Genomic DNA, 20399 nt, shown 5'->3' with positions numbered 1-20399 from the left:
TCCTTTGCTGTGCAAAAGCTTTTTATCTTGATGAAGTCCCAATGGTTCATTTTTGCGTTTGTTTCCCTTGCCTTTGGAGACGTGTCTAGCCAGAAATTGCTGCGGCCGAGGTCACAGAGGTTGCTGCTTGTGTTCTCCTCTAGGATTTTGATGGACTCCTGTCTCACATTTAGGGCTTTCATCCATTTTGAGTCTATTTTTGTGTGTGGTGTAAGGAAATGGTCCAGTTTCATTCTTCTGCATGTGGCTGTCCAATTTTCTAACACCATTTGTTGAAGAGACCGTCTTTTTTCCATTCTTTCCTGCTTTGTCAAAGATTAGTTGACCCTAGAGTTGAGGGTCCGTTTCTGGGCTCTCTGTTCTGTTCCTTTGATCTATGTGTCTGTTTTTGTGCCAGTACCATACTGTCTTGATGATGACAGCTTTGTAATAGAGCTTGAAGTCCAGAATTGTGATGCCACCAGGCTTTGGTTTTCTTTTTCATCATTACTTTGGCTATTTGGGGTCTTTTCTGGTTCCATACAAATTTTAAAATTATTTGCTCCAGCTCAGTGAAAAAAGCTGATGGTATTTTGATAGGGATTGCATTAAATGTGTATATTGCTCTAGGTAGCATAGACATTTTAACGATATTTATTCTTCCAATCCATGAGCATGGAACGTTCTTCCATTTCTTTGTGTCTTCTTCACTTTCCTTCATGAATGTTGTATAGTTTTCTGAATACAGTTCCTTTGCCTCTTTGGTTAGGTTTATTCCTAGGTATCTTATGGTTTTGGGTGCAGTTGTAAATGGGATCACCTCCTTAATTTCTCTTTCCTCTGTCTCATTGTTAGTTAGGAATGCAACTGATTTCTGTGCATTGATTTTATATCCTGCCACTTTACTGAATTCCTATACGAGTTCTAGCAGTTTGGGGGTGGAGTCTTTTGGGTTTTCCACATACAGTATCATGTCATCTGCGGAGTGACAGTTTGACTTTGTCTTTGCCTATTTGGATGCCTTTTATTTTTGTTGTCTGATTGCTGAGGCTAAGACTTCTAGTACTATGTTGAACAGCAGTGGTGATAGTGGGCATCCCTGTCGTGTTCCTGACCTTAGGGGGAAAGCTCTCAGCTTTTCCCCATTGAGAATGATATTCGCTGTGGGTTTTTCATAGATGGCTTTTATGATATTGAGGTATTTACTCTCTATCCCTACACTGTGAAGAGTTTTAATCAAGAAAGGATGCTGTACTTTGTCAAATGCTTTTTCTGCATCGATTGAGAGGACCATATGGTTCTTTTCCTTTCTTTTATTTATGCAGTATATCACATTGATTGATTTGTGGATGTTGAACCACCCTTGCAGCCCAGGGATAAATCCCACCTGGTCGTGGTGAATAATCCTTTTAATGTACTGTTGGATTCTATTGGCTAGTACTTTGGTGACAATTTTGGCATCCATGTTCATCAGGGATATTGGTCTGTAATTCTCCTTTTTGGTGGGGTCTTCGTCTGGTTTTGGGATCAAGGTAATGCTGGCCTCATGGAAAGAGTTTGGAAGTTTTCCTTCCATTTCGATTTTTTGAAACAGCTTCAGAAGAATAGGTATTAATTCTTCTTTAAATGTTTGGTAGAATTCCCCTGGGAAGCCATCCAGCCCTGGGCTCTTGTTTGTTGGGAGATTTTTGAAGACTGCTTCAATTTCCTTACTGGTTGTGGATCTGTTCAGGTTTTCTATTTCTTCCTGGTTCAGTTTTGGTAGTTTATATGTCTCTAGGAATGCATCCATTTCCTCCAGACTTGACTTCGATTGCACACAAAAACTCTATACTTTTACTCTTCCCCATGCATTTTGTGATTGATATCATCATTTACATCTTTTTATATGGACTACCTAAGTTATTGTCATTATAATTATTTCTTAATGCTTATGTCTTTTAACTTTTATACAAAAATTGAAAGTGATTTATGCACCACCATAACATAGTATTAGAGTATTGTGTATTTAACTATATACTTACCTTTATCAGTGAATTTTATATCCATCTATTTTCATGCTGCTAATTAGTGTCTTTTTTCATTTCAGCTTGAAGAACTGTCTTTGGCATTTCTTGTAAGGCAGGTCTAGTGGTGATGAAAGCCTTATCTGGGAAAGCCTTATCTTCCTTCATTTCTGAAGGACAGCTTTGTCAGGTATAGTATTCTTGATTGGCAGTTTTTTCCTTTCAGCACTTTGACTCTGTCATCCCATTTACTTCTGGCCTGCAAGGCTTCTACAGAGAAATCTGGGGCCATCTAGTTTGTGGCAAGTCTCTTTGGTTTTGGAGAACTTGATTATTTTGTGTCTTGGTGTAGGTCTTTTAAAATTCAATCTATTTGGAATTCTTTGAGCTTCATGAGTCTGGATATTAATTTGCTTCCCCAGAATTGGGAAATTTTCAGCCATTATTTCCTTAAAATGATTTTCTGCTTCTCTCTACCCTTCCCTTTCCTTCCCTTCCCGGGATTCGCATTATGTATATTTTTGTTCATTTTTGAAGTCCTGTAAGTCCTTTAGTCTGTCTTCACTATTTTTCATTCTTTTTGTTCCTCTGAATCATTTTGAATGACTTTGTCTTCAGGTTTACTCATTTTTTTCTTCTGTTTGGTCAAGTCTGCTTTTGAACCCCACTCGTGTATTTTTTTTTTAAGATTTTATTTATTTATTTGACAGAGAGAGAGATAGTGAGAGCAGGAACACAAGTAGGGGGGGTGGGAGAGAGAGAAGCAGGCTTCCTGCCAAGCAGGGAGCCCTATGCGGGGCTCGATCCCAGGACCCTGGGATCACGACCTGAGCTGAAGGCAGATGCTTAATGACTGAGCCACCCAGGCGCCCCCCCACTCATGTATTTTTCAGTTCTGTTTTTGTATTCTTCAGATTCAGTGTTTGGGTTTTGTTTGTTTCTATGTCTTTGTTGATATAGTTTGTTGTATCATTTTCCTGATTTCATTGAGCTGTCTATCCATGTTCTCTTCTCACTGAACTTTTACATATATATAAATGATTTTATTTATTTATTTGACAGAGAGAAGAGAGAGAGAGCACAAGCAGATGAAGTGGTAGGCAGAAGGAGAGGGAGAAGCGGGCTCCCTGCTAAGCAGAGGGACCGACATGGGGCTTGATCCCAGGACCCTGGGATCATGACCTGAATCAAAGGCAGACGCTTAACTGAGCTACCTGGGTGCCCCTAAGATTTTATGTTTTTATTTTTCTATGTAGTCTCTATCCCCAATGTAGGGCTCGAACACACGACCCAGAGATCAAGAGTCTCGCACTCCTCCAACTGAGTCAGCCAGCACCCCTAACTCACTTAGCTTTTTAAAGATGATTATTTCTGTTATCACTGTAAGGAGGTAGTCCACTTGTCTCGGGAGAATAAGAGACATGTAGCTAAGAGCCTCCCACCCCCAACTATAATTAGCCTACATTAGCTGACAGCTAGCCAACCCCCAGGCAAGAGAACAAGCCCAGCTAAGATAAGTAGAGCCTCCTAGCCAATCCTGAGCTGATCCTAGATGTATGAGAAACAAATATTTATTGTGTTATTCAGGTTTCATGGTTGGTTGTTATGCAGCATTACTGCGATTGATGACTGCTACATATAGTACAAAAGTGGTGTATGAAGCATGCAGCAAGCCCACAAATGTTGAGAAGAGGTGTGTGGGCAGAGAAAGAAAAGTCTAAATCCAGAACAAGTTTCTGTTCCATTGAGGATAAAACATTGCCCTCTCAATGATAAAAGGGGCTCAGTGTGATGCACCTGCCCCCAGATTTCTGGCTGGTATGGGGTGGATATAGAATCAGTCTTGGCTTCTTTCTCATTCACGCTTTCCTAGGGGAGGAGTGACTTAAATCAAGTGAAGAATTTGGAAGGTGTAACTAAGATGTGCAGAACCCAGTTCTCAGTAGCTGGCTTGTCCACAGACAGCATATTATATTTTTAATTGCTCTTCAAGTCACCAATGTTCTGATCTCCCAATAATTAGTTTGTTTAGGTGCAACATCCACTAGTCCTTGGAAGTTTTCTTTGTCCATAAATGGATTATCTATGTAAAAGGCTACAGGTCCCTTTGCTAGGTGGAAGGCAGAAGTGTCAGACATAGCAGAGTCCTTCCTCAAAGGTCTCTGGACTCAAGGAGGTTGTGACTCCAGTAGGGTGGTCCTCGTCCACCTCTTTTTAACCTACATTTTAGCTTATTTTGTCATATAAATAATTTGGGGGGTATCACACCCAAGTTTCTGTGTCCACTCCCCCTAGGTTTGCATTACACCAGCCATGTCTGCTATGAGAAGTGGCCCCCTTTTCAACCCTCAGGTTCCTCCCATCACCATGGAGATCATAGAGCATTTCAACTGCTGCCCCTCCCACAGGCACCCCATCAACTCTCTCTTGTGTGGGAGGGAAGTGATAAAATGAGAAGTGTTTCAAAGGGGTTGGAACTTCAGTTGTCTAAATCTTTCCAAGTCTCCCACATACCATCATTCCAACTGCCAGGATCCTGTTTCTCTAGGGCCACCCAAACTTTTCATGTTACAAATAGAGCAAGGCTATCAATTTAGCTGAATAAGTCAGTGACCTGCAGGATCAAGGTGTTTGTAGAAACCCTTCTACACCTCTGATCTTGACACTCATAGTTTCTGAATTTGTCTATCATGACAGCTATTATAAAGCCCTTCACCCGAGGAAGCAGGTGACTCCAGAAGGCCAACCACAAGCAATATTTAGATATTTTACTACCACATGCCTTGGTCTTCTAGTTTTCCACCCCAAGGCCCAAATTTGAATTCAAAGTATCTCACATTTCCCTCAGGTTTATTATCTCCAACCCATTCTCTGGTATCAACTTATCAGTTAGGGCTCTTCTGGGTTACAAATAACTAACACTGGCCAAGTAAAGGAAATAATGAATAGACTGGAAGGATAATGGGTAGCCCAGAGAATCAAAAGAAAAACTAAACAGTTCTCAAGAAGGACAGTTACCAGAACAGCTCTATCTGTACAGGAACTATTAACAGTCAGTGCTACCATTGGAATGACTTCTGTGTGTCCTTCTGCTCAGGGAGCCCAACAGGCACCAGGCTCAGCCTTTGGTTGAGGTTCGGGCAGGGCACCATGGCATTCCCATAAAACCCAGTAGTCTCCAGAAAGGGGAAGGGATTTTTTGCCTGGTAAAAAACAGCAAAAAGTGCCTCAATAACAAAGCCAGCTCATGTGAAAGGAAGGTTAAAGATACAGGAGTTCTTAGGAAACCCCAAAGTGAGCAGTTCAGCCAGGATCCACAAGGTACTGGGGTGGATGAAGTGCCAGGAGCCAAGCTTCCTTCCAGCTATATGGCCTTATTCCAGACCTGTTTGTTCATCGGCACACCCAGCCTCAACCTATGACCTCTCACGTAGCCCTTAGTCTGAGTCTGACTGCACACTGGGAGCCCAAGAGCGCCAATCAGCTGAGACGGGGGGGGGGGGGAGTCAAATTTCATGGAATAAACATGGTGGCTGGGGCATGGTTACCTCTACAACTAACACACAGTGGAGGAATTCCTGAAGAGTGAAAGTGCTCATCAGGCAACCCCAAATGACCTTCACTTAATTCCCTTTCTCTATTTCCTTTTGTAATATACTCTTCAGGAAATCAATCTTAAAAGAACTGACCCTCTCACCCTGAACTATGCTGATACCCCTTACCATAGAAGGGCCATCAAAGCTGTGACCAAGAGATAACCATAATTCAATAGGCTTTCATTTTAATATAAATAAGTTAATAAAAGAACCCAGGACTCTGCCACTGTCAAATTCCAGAGTAGTTAGAAATTAAATGAAAACCACATTTTTAGATCCTAAGGAGTAGAATCCAATCGTGTGACATGCAGATTAGAAGGGGTCAAGTATCTAACCACCTCCTTTGTGTCATGGAGTCAAGGACACAGCAATTCCAAATTGGGTATGATGCAAACCACAGTTGTAGCCAATAGTGATCCAGTTAGCAACCTGGCCAAAAATCTCTGATCATAATGGAATTACAGGCATGTTTAAAAATTACCTCCCAATTTACCTGGGATGGTAACCTACCAAATTGCATGAGATGTTTCGGGTGGTAAAGTCAGGTTAAAATAAGGGAAATTACTCCCCTGAAAACTTTTAACCTCAAGAAAGAGTTAGGAATAGACACTTTAAAGAGATTCTAGGGGCACCTGGGTGGCTCAGTTAAGCATCTGCCTTCGGCTCAGGTCATTATCTCAGGGTCCTGGGATTGAGCCCCACATGGGGCTCCCTGCTCAGTGGGGAGCCTGCTTCTTTCTCCCTCTGCCTACGCCTGCTGCTTCCCCTGCTTGTGCGCTCTCTGTCAGATAAAATCTTAAAAAATAATAATAAAGAGATTCTAAACCATAGTATTAACATTTTTATGTTAAGGGATCACTCTTGTTTGTAGTTTTTTGCTTGAGAGAATCTCATATTTGAGATTAAAAATTAAAATGCTGACTCAAGTAACTGAAATATACTTCTGTTTATTATCAAGTTTAAAAACACTATTGGAATATACAGAAGTGCAGTTAAAAATGTGGAATCCTATAGTATTAAGATAGCTCTTAGAAGGAATTGTTGAAATAAATACTTAAAAATGTACTAAGACTCATAAGCCAAACTTAAAGGCCTAAGGAGGCACTAAGCTTTTGGCTTTCTAGTTGTAACAAAAAACTGCATTTACCAACCCCAAACACTTAAAATGGACAAAAGAAGAGACTGACAAATATCTTATTTTTAACTTTATTTTTATTGTTGACACTATTACAGATAGATAGAACAACCACAACCATATTATCAAACCAAAAACCTGTGCACAGAAACAAGATGAAGAAAATATATCAAGATGTTAACCACAGTCTTTGGATGGTGAAAATATGGGCGAGTTTCTCTTCTACATTTCTGCAACTTCAAAGTTTCTATAAAGAACACATACAGTGTTTATAATGGAAATATATGCGATAAAGGTGGATTACCAAAACACTATGATAAAGACCATTCGAGGAAACCAAAATATTTAACCATAATCCCACAACAACCACACAACTATTTAACTGTCTTCCATATTTCTTCCCATCTTTGACTCTATATATACTTAATCATTAACACCCTAATTATCATAGATTGGTGCACAGATCAAGATGTTAACAGCAATTGTTGCTGGGTGTTGGGAGTATGGGTGAATTTCTTTTCTTCTAGTTTACTGAATTTTCCAAAGTTTGCTATGAGTATGTATTATATTTGTAATGGAGAAATACATACATAAGATTTAATACCAAAACACCAAAGGTCATTCAAGGAATTTGAGACAATATATTTAACCATAATCCCACAATGACAACACTATTTTAATTATTTTCCATATTTTTTTTCATTTTAGACTTTATGCATACATATTTAACACCATTATAATCACAGGCTTGTGCACTAAAACAAGATGGAGGAAATAGATCAAGATGTTAACAGTAGTTATTGTGTGTTGGGAATATGGGTGACTTTTTTCTCTTTTCTAATTTAGTGTATTTTCCAGTTTTTCCTCTGGGTATGTATTATGCTTATAATGTAAACAAACATAATAAACTTTGTTAGCAGAACACTATTATAAGGAACATTTGAAGACATTAAGATGAAAGTATTTAACCATAATTTCACAAAGATAACATAACAGCTATTTTGAATACACATTTTGACACAGTTATAATCATAAACCTGTGCACAGAAACAAGAATAAACAAGATGTTGAAGAGTATATCTGTCTTTGGATGGTTGGAATATGGATTTTTTTCCTCCACTTTTCTGTATTTTCCAAGTGTCTGATAATGAGTTCAAATTATGTTCACAATGGAAATGTGATTATAAACTTTTTAGTAACACTACCATAAAGAACATTCAAAGAATTTAAGAAAATAATGCTCAACTATAAGCCTACAACAACAACAACACAACAGCTTTTGACTATAAGCATACATTTTTAATCAGTTATAACTGTAGTATAAATATAATTCTGTGTCCTGCTTTTTCCACTCAATATTCCGTAAATATATTTCCATGTTGCTACATAACTCTTCATGATTATCATTTTTAAACAGCTGCATGACAGTCCATGGATACCTTCATGTAATCATTCTCGCACTGTTTGGCATTTACGTTGTTCCTAATTTTTCACTAACATAAGGTTGGAATGGGCACTCTGATGTTTGGCAAGTTGTTTAATACTGCCAACAGTGATAAACCCAAATTCACCCCAATAACATCAATGCTGGTTCCCATCTAAAGGGTCCTCCTGTGATGTGGGGCCTCAATGCTCCTTGAATGTCCATTCCAACCTCAGGTCTTTCTATGCAGCTGGCCCTCACCTACACCGAAAAGGCCCCTTCTTAACTGCCCAGGACTTCCTGCTCAATTCATTCCTACCAACCTGGTCTTCTAAGCCTTGCTTCCCGTATTTCCTTCTGTCTGCTTCCTAGCCTCCTAGATCTGGTGATATATTAGGACTCCCTTCTTTGGCTTCCTCATTTCTGCTTCATTCTTTCAACAGTACAACCTCCCTCGACTTTGGCATTCCCTGCAGCTCTGACATAACACTCTCCAAGCCCCAACCATGCGGATCTAGGAGAGTGAGATTTAGACACATTCCCCCAGCAGGTATATTAATTTTGCTTGCTCAAATTATCTGCTGTTATCTTTTGCTCACTTAATCTACAGATCCACTTTAAATTTTTAAAAAAATTTTTTTTTTCCAGCCAACTCAAAGCCAAAAAATTTAATAGTCATTATGCAAGGGGAGGGGAAGCAAAAGGAGCACAGGTGGTCCACAGAACAGGACACAGGAAACCTCAAGCTATGAGGTCAATTTGTGATTAAGTGGAAAACTGAGGTGATCGGACAAACGTGACACTAATGGATAGCTCGGAAATACTTAGAAGGGCTGAAAGAGGGAGGAACAGATGGTAAGGAAACAAATTAAGGCTGCTGGGGAACCTGAGTCCATGTTAAGCTTAAGTTGACTGTAAAGAAAGTTTTTTTTTTTTAAATTTTTAAAATGCAAGTTAGACATGGGGTGGAGGGTCAGACAGGTGAAGACGAGAATTAAGTGATAGAAAGCTCTAAGGATACTAGCTCCTGGGCACCCAGGGTGCAAACTGATTTGTGGCCGTATAATACTAATGAAGCCACGCTGCTACTTGTCACTTAAGGCAGGAAGCGCACAAAGGAAGTGATGGAAATTGTAAGCCTGCATCCTTATTTACAACATGAAAGCCTCTCCCTCTGGTTCTCAATCATCAGTAGGCACTACTGTGATCTAGTGATGGTTGCAACCCACTCTTTAAAGGCAAAAGCATAAGATTTATAGGGAAAAGCTTCAGCTTTTATAAATTCACTATCAAACACACATCAAGTTGGTTAAAAAAAAACAACTCGTAATATTTTTGCATGAGAATCACTGCAAGGTACAATGTGGCAACCAACCACTTTGGGTCACAAAAGGCCAATCCACATATTGTAAAGGCTTACACAGCATTAGGTTCCAAAGTGTTGGTGTAGACAAAAAGGCTGAAAAGGAAGTTCCAAGTACTTCTCTTTTCAAACAGCAAAGAATAAAAGACATTTTACCTTTCATGCTTACACTTTTACAGGAATACTTAAGGGTAAGGAACAATACACAATTACTCAAAACGATACTGATGGGGTTCAAATAATGCACAATAAGTCTTTCTCAGAATCTAAGATACTTAGAAATATATTCTAATTTGTTGCTCTCTTCCTCCTCCAAAAAAGAAAAAAAAAAATCAGAGTACCAGGTAAGGTACTTCTGCACAGTAAACTGTAACTGTATATCATATCAAATCCAAATATATGTGATTACTGTTTTGCTATGATATGCTATTTTATATACATTGCAGGGAACATTATATATAGGTTATAGAAGTGTCATTTACATCTGACTGGGCAATTTCTGTAATCTCAAAAACTTCTAGGATTTTCCCTCAATAGATTACTCAGATGAAAGGTATGTGCTATAGCTTTCCCACATGCATACACTGATGTGTGATGGAGGAGAGCTAAAACCAAAGGAGTTTCCACCTTCGGTCTCCTTTTAGTCTGAGTTGTCTGATATTAAAAATCAGGTGTGTACATGCCAAGGTAAGTTTTCTTCTGACATTATTATGGGTTGAAGTCTCTGGTTTAGTAGGGGTCAAGTTCTAAATGAAGATTTTCTAAACTTTATACTCGTGTTCTCAGCCGGTATGAGTATTCTGGTGTCTAGCAAGGGAAAGGCGATCACTGAAAAGCTGCCCACAGACATCACATTTGAAGTACTTGTCATCAGCCCTATCGTTGCCACTAGTGCTGGTGCTGGCATGTTCAGTGTAGCGTGAGCTTTCCCCATAGACATTTCCAGGCTCAAATATTATCACCCTGGCATGGGTTTTCAGATGCTCACCATAAGCTGAGTTGGAAGTGAAGGTTTCTCCACATTCCCTACAGTCATAGTATGGTTCTTCAACCTGAATCTCTTGATCTTCACCTTCTTCTTCTGGGTCTTCGATCCCTGCCCCATCTGGCTCATCAGCATCTCCCTCTGGCTCTTCAGCCTTTCCCTCTGGCTCTTCAGCTCTTTCTTCTGGGTCTTCTATCCCTGCACCATCTGGTTCATCAGCATCTCCATTGGGCTGTTCAGCCTCTCCGTTGGGCTGTTCAGCCTCCCCATTTGGCTCCGCAGCCTCCCCATCTGGCCCTTCGGCCTCTCCATTGGGCTCAGCAGCCTCCACATTAGGCTCAGCAGCCTCCACCTCTGGTTCAGCAGCCTCCACCTCTGGCTCAGCAGCTTCTACGTTTGATCCCTGGATCCGAAGAACTTCTCGTGGAACAAGGACATTGGCTTCAACCTCCTGGGCTCCTTCTTCTTCTTCCTCTTCAAGATGAAGCTTCTGATGTTTAGTGAGAACTGTGTTATGAATGAAGGACTTCCCACAGTCCTTGCATTCATAGAATGGTGAATCTCTTTTAGGGGGCTCAGTAAGAAATGAGGTGTGAACGAAGGAGGCCCCATAATCATAGGGCTCATCTTTCTCATGAATTCTCATGTGCTCCCTAAGGTCTGACTGATTGAGGAAGGATTCTCCACATGTTTTACATTCATAGTGTTTCTCTTCGGTTTGACTTCTCTGAAACTCAGTAAGGGCTAAGCCTGGACTGACTGCATCTTCACTTCCCTGGCCCTGCTCCGGTAAATCCTCTCCAGTATGAATTCTCATATGTTCACTAAGGACAGAGCCATGAATGAAGTCTTGTCCACACACGTGGCATTGAAGGGATGTTCCTGCAGGAGGATTCTTCTGTGGGGCACGAGGCCTCCGTGGGTTAATGACCAAGGGTTGCATAAAAGGCTCCTCATACCTTCTATGGCCAAAGAATTGATCTTGCTCATGGATTTTCTGATGCTCAAAAAGGAATGAGCTATGAACAAAAGATTCCCCACATGCAGGGCATTCATAGAGCTGCTCTCCAATATAATCTTTCTGATATTCACTGACAGAATGGGTATGGATTACAGAATGCGTGTACTCACGACTGTCGATGAGATACTCTCTGCCATGAACCTTCTGATGATCCTTAAGGTCTGCGCGATCTGCAAAGCCCAGCCCACAATCCTTACATCCATAGATTGTGTCTTCAGGCTCATCCTGCTCATCCTGCTCGTCCTGTTCATCTGGCTCATCCTGCTGAGGCTCTTCCTGCCGAGGCTCTACCTGCCGAGGCCCATCAAGGCCTATGCCCTGAATAACAGAGTTTCCAAAGAGCTTCCGACCATGGAATTCTTCTCGGGCATAGATTTTCTGATGTGCACCAAGCTCTTCAATGGTGGCAAAGCATTCCCCACACTCTTTACATTTATTGCGCACTTGCTGTTGAGCATAACTCGTCTGTGCTTGCTCTTCGGCGTAACTCATCAGTGATGGTTGTTTAGTGTAACTCATCTGTACTGGTTGTTTAGTGTAACTCATCTGTGGTGGTTGTTTAGTATAACTCATCTGCATTGGGTGTTCAGAGTAACTTATCTGCACTGGGTGTGCAATGTAATTTGTCTGCGCTGGTTGTTTAGCATAACTCGCCTGCACTGCTTGTTTAGTATAACTCGCCTGCGCTGGTTGTTTAGTATAACTCGCCTGTGCTGGTTGTTTAGTATAACTCGCCTGTGCTGGTTGTTTAGCGTAACTTGTCTGTGCTGGCTGTTCAGAGTATCTCATCTGCCCTGGGTGTTCAGCATAACTTGTCTGTGCTTGTTCAGCATAACTTGTCTGAGGGTCAGTAGAGGCTAAGCTGCGAATTACAGATCTTTCATAGTTTTTACTTCCAGAGGGCTTCTTTCTATCGTGAATCTTCTGATGCTCACTGAGGTCGGAGCTACGAACAAAGGATTCTCCACACTCTGGACATTCATAGAATTTCTCTCTAGGGCGAAATGTTTGAGGTTCGCCAAAACGTAGGGAGTGAATTACAGAGGTCTCATAGTTCCTACGCTCAATGTTTTTTTTCTTAGCACGAGCCTTCTGATGTTCGCGGACATTTGAGCCGGGAACAGACGATTCACTGGACCCGGGACTAGTAAGACTTTTCTGAGGTTCGATACGGGATACACTTTGTATAACGGAGTCCTTGTAGTTGTTACTCTTAGCCCCTTCATAAGGGTTCTCTCTGGCAGGAGTTTTCTGTTGCTTATCATGAAGGTCTGAGATGTAAGTAGAGGATTCTCCCTTTTCATCACATTCAACGACTTCATTTCCGTTGTAATTTTTGGGAGGTTTGAAAGCAGCTAAGCTATGGATGACAGACCTCTCATATTTCTTTCCTTCGGAATTCTCTCCGGCATGGACTTTCTGATGTTCGATAACACCTGAGGTCTGGGTAGACTCTGCAATCACTTGTGATTTACTGGGCCCCACTGCACTGTGACTTTTCTGAGCTTTAGCAAAGGCTAAGCTATGAATAACAGACCTCTCATATGGTTTCCTCTCACACGCATTTTCTTTAGTAGGAATCTTCTGGTTGTCATCAGGGTTAGAGCTGATGGTGAACGCCTTCTCGTCCTCGTTTTCAGGTGGTCTTGTTATAGTATGACTCTTCTGAGATTCAGTGAAGGGCACGCTATGAATGACAGACTTCTCGTACCCTCTGCCTTCATAGTGGTTCTTTCGAGAATGAATTTTCTGATGCTCACTGAGGTCTGAGCTTTGCCTAAAGGCATCCCCACCATCTTTAAAGTCATAGAGCTTCTCTTTTGAGTAAGATTTCTGACGCCTTTTAAGGGACTGACCAGGAATAAAGGTTTCCTCACACATTTTACCCTTATTTTCAAATAGGTTTCCTCTAGTATGGATCTTCTGATGTTCTTTCAGGGATGAGCTATGATGGAAGGTCTCCCCGCACACCTTACATTCATACATTTTCTCTTTACCATACATTTTCTGAACCTCATTAAGGGGTGGGCTGGGTTTAAAGGCTTCCCCACGCTCATTATCTTTGTCATCTCTACCATGGGTTTTCTGGTGGTCAATCAGGGCAGAACTATGAAGGAAGGTTTCCTTACACACCTTACATTCATAGAATTTATCCTTTCCATATATTTTCTGAAGCTCACTGAAGGTTGGGCTAGGCATGAAGGGCTCCTCATACTCCTCGTCATTACATTCTGCAAGATGCTCTCTAGCATGAATTTTCCGATGTTCGGCAAGAGCGGCACTCTTATTGAAGGTTTCCCCACACTCTTTACATTCAAAGCGTTTCCCCCCAGCCTGACTTTTCTGGACCTCACTGACAGCCACACTATGAATAAACGATTCACCATACTCATAGAGATTCTCTCTAGTATGCATGATCTGATGTTCGACAAATTCTGAAATCACACTGAAAGACCTCCCACACTCATCACACACATAAGGCATTGCCCCAAAATCAAGTGGGTGTGACTCAGTGAAGGAGGGGGCGCTAAGGCTGCTCATGCTCATGGCTTTTCTCATTTCACTACATTCAAAAGGTCTCTTCCTTGCATAGCCTTTCTGCTCATGAACGGAGCCCTTCCCATCTGTGTCAAACTGATAGCGCCTTTTTCTTTCAAGAACTCTCTTTTTGGAAACAAGACTCGAGTTAAAATTATAGCTTCCCCCAAAGGCATTCCCTTCATAGCCCCTCTCCTGAATCACCGACTCCCTCTTGTTGAATGAAACTTCTTTCCAATCATTGTCTGGTCTTCTGGGGAACCTCTGTGACCGATCATTAGATTCCCTGGCCCGTCCCGATTTGGAGTTGCGCGAAACATCCTTGATGAATTTTTCCATTATCACCCCGTGGGAAGATTCATCTTCACAAATTCCCCGCCGATGGGTTGACTTTTTGGTTTCAGGCATGGTTTTCAGACCTTAAAAGAAACCCCAAATGTAAATACTCCCTAGTCCCTGTGTGAAGTAAGAGTGGGACTTCTGAGATGATGGTGTGAATATAAAATGTAAGAGATTTACCAATATGTACGTACAGCTCCCATCTCACTACCTAAAGTGGCCACTAGCTGCGATCTGCCTAGTGCTTACCTCGACTGGTGCTCGGGTAGGCACTACTTCTCTTTGACCTCGATGAGTGGCCTTGTGTCATGTGGGAGTGGCCATCGTCTTCGGCAAGCTGAACCCCTGTTCACAAGAATAATATGATTTATCACTTATATAGCTATAGTCAAGTTAGGTACAAGACTCATCACCATAAGATGGTGCCTACCTTCCTACAATCCACTAAGCAGGAGGTAGCCCATACCCAACTCCTTGAACGTCTTCTATGTGCAGTCCCACATCCTTACTGTCCACTTCTCAGCCCATTCTAGCCTGAATTTTAATTAATTCTCCTGACTCCACCTAGAAGTCTGTACAGAGACCACCTGTGTCCTTAAATCCAGTGCATCCTTTTTAGTCTTCACCCTTCTGTAACCACCTTTTAAATCCTGACACCCTCTTTTTCACTGGCTTCCATGGTTCTCTTCTTCCTTGACTCTTTTCTCCAGCTGTTCTCTGAACTCCACTGCCTTGCACGTGTCTCTCCTCAGCATCAGACCTGCATAGCCAATTGCCTGCTATGAATGGAGCTAGATGACTTCGAGGACAGTCCAGACGGGAACTCAGGATCCCATTCTACATGTGTATTTGAAAATCTTCACTGCCACCTCTCTAGAAAAAAGTACCAACTCTTGTGGCAAGACACATCTCCCCATTCTCTTCCACCTTGTACAATACATTCTTCACCCAAAGCCAGAATGATTTCTCAAAAATAGAAATCTCATCATTTACTTCTCTCCTTGAAATATTTCAAAGGCTTCTTATTACCCTTAAAGCCCAAATATATTAACATCAACTCTAATATCCCACGCAGCTTTAAAAATAAGGTGACAAAAAGCTTCAATGACTAGGTCTGGAGTAACTGACAGAAGCAGCTGCTTACCCAGAGAGAGCAGCTTCCTATAGTTCTCCATGTTGTCCTGAATCGGGTTCTGAGGCTTCCTGTCCTCAGTCAGGTTCACAACGTCCTGGTATGACACTGCATCCTAAAATACCAAACACAGACCTCTCAATGGAGTCTTTCCGCGGGCATCCAAGAGAGAAGAAATCTGGCAACATGGGCGCTACACACACAAAGATACGTAGAAAGTGCTCACAGTGTTTGGGGTTCTGAGTGATCCAAGGCAAGTTTTACTACGGACCTACTTTGTACCTACCTTGGCGCTATACTCTGAGGAAGATCCAAAAGACGTATGACACATATTCCTTGCCCTCATGCAGCTTATAATTTGGTTGGAGAGAAAAGACTCATGAAACAATTAGAGAACAATAAACAATAAAGTGGGGTACAGATAATCAGTGCTAAATAGGTTTGGTAGAGGGACAGCTCAGGGTTTTGTAGAAGGACTTGGGTGGGACCTTAAGTGGTAAGACTTTGACACAGAGAAAAGAGATTGGTGGGAGAGCTTCAACAGGCCAAACACCAATTATGCGTGGCATACGCAAGGACAGAAGGAAAATGTGTTTCAGCAGACATCTCGTCAGGAACTGTGACTTAAACCTCCCTCCATGGTCCCACTGTGTCCTGTGCTCACCTTCACTGTACAACATGGATACATGGTGGGCTCTTCTAGGTGTGGACAAGTTCCAAATAACCCAGATGTAACTTTAAGTACTGAAAGCCTCCATTTTTTAAGCCTCTTCCACTTTAACGGCTATGTCTCTAAAAATAATTTTAAAATTCCCTGCATTACTCAGAAGAGTCTTTTATGCAGGATCTTACAGGACCTTTTCTTACTGTGCACTAGAATGTCACTGGTTTCAGGGAAGTGTGGTCCCAGGGAGTACCACACCAAGGCCTGGAGACAGACTTAAGGATGGACACAGCACCATGGGAAGCCCGCAGGTTTTGGAGCCAGAGAAAACTCAAGGGTCAAAGGAAAACTGTACCATTTATGAGCCATGCAACCTTGGGAACAGAAATCTTTCTGAGCCTCAGGTTCTTCATCTGTAAAATGGAGAGTTAGGCATCAACCTGCCTTGCAATATTGTGGGTGAGGATTTTCTGCAAAGTGATGTGTTGTTTAAACATCAAGAAAAACTACATAAAGAAAGTGTAAATCACTAAATTACTATGTAAAGATATTTTGATATTAAATTTATTACACTTCCTTTCTGGGAAGTGGCATTATAGCCATATGAAATGTAGCAAAAAAAAAAAAGTGAATTAGATGTATCTCCTATGGAGAAAGATAAATAGGCAAATACACTGGGAGTTAAGATGGAAGCTCATTTATGCAACTGCCAACATCCAGTGATAAAAAGCAAAAACCACAACCAAAACTAAGCAGAGTTTCAAAAATGAAACTCTTTCTAGGTCCAGGCTGAGAATTCCTAGAACAACGAACTAGCACTGCAAACTCGGTACAACTGCCACCCCATAAAGCTAACTTGCATTGTTTTTGCTGGGTGCCAATCTCCTGTCCGACAGCAAGTTCAAGAGCAAGAGCCGTGCTATGCTCAGCTTTGTGACAGTGCTTCCTAAGTCCCAGCACCGATTTATTATACTACGAAGGAAAGTATGGGTGGGAACATAGATGCATTTCTGGTAAGAGGAAGGAAACCAGGGCTCCTAACTTGGGGGATTAGGAGAGAAACAGATGCGGTTAAGAACTTGGGGGGCACAGGGAGTCAGAAGGGTCACCACCCCTGGTGTTGACAGACCCCCAAGGACAATGGCAAAAAGGAATGACTGTTTTTCATATTCTTCTCTCCATTTGCCTGAGTAAAATAAATGCATGTTAAATTTTGAACTACATTGTTCCTATGAAAGAAAAATGATGCTCTGATTTCAAATGAAGTTAATCTATGTAAGTGGGCTTCTCTAAAGCAGTTGGTCACTTTGTATCTGTAACCAAAATGGCATCTAAATTTGCACAAGCTGCAATCAAGTTCCACTCGAATGGGTGCCACCCAGAGAGCATCGTGGCACCACTTCACTTTCACGGCAGGACCCACACGCGTAAGTGATTCAGAGATTTACACACAATGCTAAAAGATGATGAGGATTTTCTGTTGTGTATACCCTCAAGATACAATTTACATCTGCTGCAGCTGCTATTCCTACCACACTGAGTTAGTAGCAATCAGTGGCTTCTAAACTTTTAGACGACACAGACATGGAGCCAACTCTTCCCAGTGTCAAGGAAGGGCATTTTTTTTTAAAGTAGGCCCCACACCCAGCATGGAGCCCAACTCGGGGACTGAACTTAAGACCCTGAGATCAAGCTCTGAGCTGATATCAAGAGTGGGACTCTTCACCAACTGTGCCATCCAGGCGCCCCTCAAGGAAGGGCATTTAAAAAGCAAAATAAGACAAAAGCCAATTACAAATCTCCTATCATCTTCATTTCATAAGAGTATTCTAACACCCCCAAAATAAGGACACTGAAATTTTTCATTTCCCCACATATCAGTGAACACTTAGCTACCGTCTGGCACAGCAGTGCTCGGGAGCCACTGATATTCATCGCAGACCACCTTCGTGGGTGGCAAATGCGTATCAGTGAGACTTTTTTTTTTTTTTCCAAAATCAAGCTTAAGAAAGAGTCTATGATTTAGTATTTTGCCTAGATTCCTACAATTTTGGTCACTTTGGTTTCTTCAACTAAGGCATCAAAATTAGTGACAAACTAAATGTGTCACAAACTTAGATTGTTTTCCTGGCACAAGGACATTTGGGCTGGAGAAACTGAGTCACCTCTGACCCCACCCACCTTCTTCCACATCCCTTCAGCTGCTGCAGGAGCTCTGCTTTCAAGATCTGGACACTACCCATCCTTCCTTCTCATACATACTTGTGGATCCTTGCTTGCCTTCAGGACAGAGGACAAATGACAGACCTCTCAGGGTAGGATACAAAGCCCTCCGTCAGCTGATCCCAACTCATAAATCTCACTGCAGGCACCATTACTAATATATCTCAGTGCACTGGGGTAGACCTGAGCTCTCTGCTTGGCTACAGGACACCGGTGACCAGGCCTACTCATGCCTCAGGCTGTCTTGCGTCTCTTGACCTCTGTGTTCTGGCCAACCTGGCCTTTGTTCGGTTCCTGCCTTGGGGCCTTCACCTGGGATCTCCTGACCCTGACACTTCACCTAACCAACTGTTCCTGCCCTTCAGCTGTCAAATGTTACTGCCTTCAAGATATTTCCTATCCAAACCAAGACCCCCATGACAATTTCTTGTTATAAAAACTCCCAATTTTTCCTTAACGGCACTCTGTATAAGAAGCAGTTACATATGGTATTTATGTGGAATTTTATTTGTGGGATTGTTGAATGCCCTTCTCTGTTGTAAGGCTCAAAGTTTCCAGGGCATCCAGGGGCCTTAATTATCTCAGTCACTACTGTACTCCCTGACCTGGGGGGAACGTCCTTAATAGTAAGAGGAGATGCAGGCTCCATGCACTCAGCTACCCCCCTTCCTCTCAAGCCCTTTCCATGCTGTGGCCCCCCTTCACAATGCCATGTTTTAAGTGACCCTCCTCCTTAAAGGTCAGCTCAAATCCCAAGTCTTTCTCCTGTCACCAATTTCCCCAGCACACTGCCTCTTAAGATGACTGCCATTAACAGCTGAGAGGTAGGCTGTGCCTACCACATGCCCGGCGTCACGTTAAGCACTTCACATATACATATCGCACTCACTCCTCCCAGCAGCCCTGCTGAGCCAATCGCCACATCCATCCTGCAGATGAGGAAACTGAGGTTCAGCTTGCTTAAGTAAACGGTCCAAGGCTGCACACCCAACAGGTGGCAGAGCTGGGCTTAAAACCCAGCTCTCGTGGCTCCAGAGCCTCTGCTCGCACTTGCCAGTCTACTGTATGGCTTTGCCACTTCCCTGGCTCCCCACAGTGGGTCGGCCGGAAAGATCTCCAGAATAGTTCTGTTTCCCTGGCCCAATAAGGAACAACCGACGTGACCAAAGCACGACCCAGATGCTGAGTGGAAAACCCTCTACGTGGATAAATGAGAAAACAGGCAGGAGTCACCCCAGCCACTTGCCACCTCTGGGGACAGGCCTGGGCTCCTTGCAGAGAGTAACTGCCCCCTCCCTACACCCAGCTGGGATTCTAGGGAGATGAACACACCCTCTTGGGAAAGAAAGGCATCTCTGCCATGAAAAGAAGATGGCCTTTCCAGAAAGAGAGGAGACCTAAGCATACCTGGGATCTTGACTCATAATCCATCACAGAGTCCCTACGCTTGCGCTCTCTTTCCATCGCAAAAGTTGTTTTCTCCATCAGAGGAAGGGAAAGATCCCGTTGAGGAAGTCCTGGGAAGAGAAAAGGCATCGTGAAGGAACGAGGCCCATCTAACCCTGCACGCTCATCAGGGATGTCAGAGCTTGTGACTTACTGTTTCTGGGATTCCTGGTGTATGGCCAGCGGTCTCGAGACTCCAGGTCTCTGCTTCTGCCTCTCCGCTCCCGCTCCCGGTCCCAATCTAGCTCCCAATCCCGATTCCGGTCCCGGTCCCAGTCCTGGTCCCATTCCCGGTCCCGGTCACCTGAGAAAGCCAGACATTCAAGGAGTTAACAAAATGCTCTGACACATGTGTTCTCCCTTCATGTGTACACATACCACTTGGGAAAGGAACACTATTCTTGCTCCTCCCTGGAGGAAATGGATCCCACACTGAGGTCCCCAGACTCCTAAGCATGATCTGGGCTCTTCCTATTACCCTAGACCTGGAACACCATTACTGCGGGCTTTGCTTAAGTGGGGCATACTGCAAAGCAAGTTCCAAAGGTT

At 42.6% G+C, this 20399-nt stretch overlaps 1 protein-coding gene across 9 annotated transcripts in view; it reads right to left on the bottom strand.

The window, feature by feature from the left end:
- Nucleotides 1–6775: 6775 nt before the first annotated feature.
- Nucleotides 6776–20399, bottom strand: part of PEG3 (paternally expressed 3) — a 33244-nt gene continuing 19620 nt past the window's right edge. For all 9 annotated transcript variants that reach the window (XM_032388103.1, XM_032388107.1, XM_032388104.1 and 6 more), the window contains 5 exons: nt 20005–20154; nt 19812–19921; nt 15530–15632; nt 14635–14730; nt 6776–14465 (listed from right to left, as the gene is read on the bottom strand). In XM_032388103.1, the coding sequence (XP_032243994.1) occupies nt 10285–14465; nt 14635–14730; nt 15530–15632; nt 19812–19921; nt 20005–20154 (4640 nt within the window). In that variant the 3' untranslated portion in view covers nt 6776–10284. The remainder of the gene's footprint in view (nt 14466–14634; nt 14731–15529; nt 15633–19811; nt 19922–20004; nt 20155–20399) is intronic.

This window comes from Phoca vitulina, unplaced genomic scaffold, assembly GCF_004348235.1.
Source record: "Phoca vitulina isolate PV1807 unplaced genomic scaffold, GSC_HSeal_1.0 scaffold52, whole genome shotgun sequence".
Taxonomy (NCBI): Eukaryota; Metazoa; Chordata; class Mammalia; order Carnivora; family Phocidae; genus Phoca; species Phoca vitulina.
The sequence above is the reverse complement of the archived record's forward strand: the minus strand, read 5'-3'. Positions and strand labels throughout refer to the sequence as shown.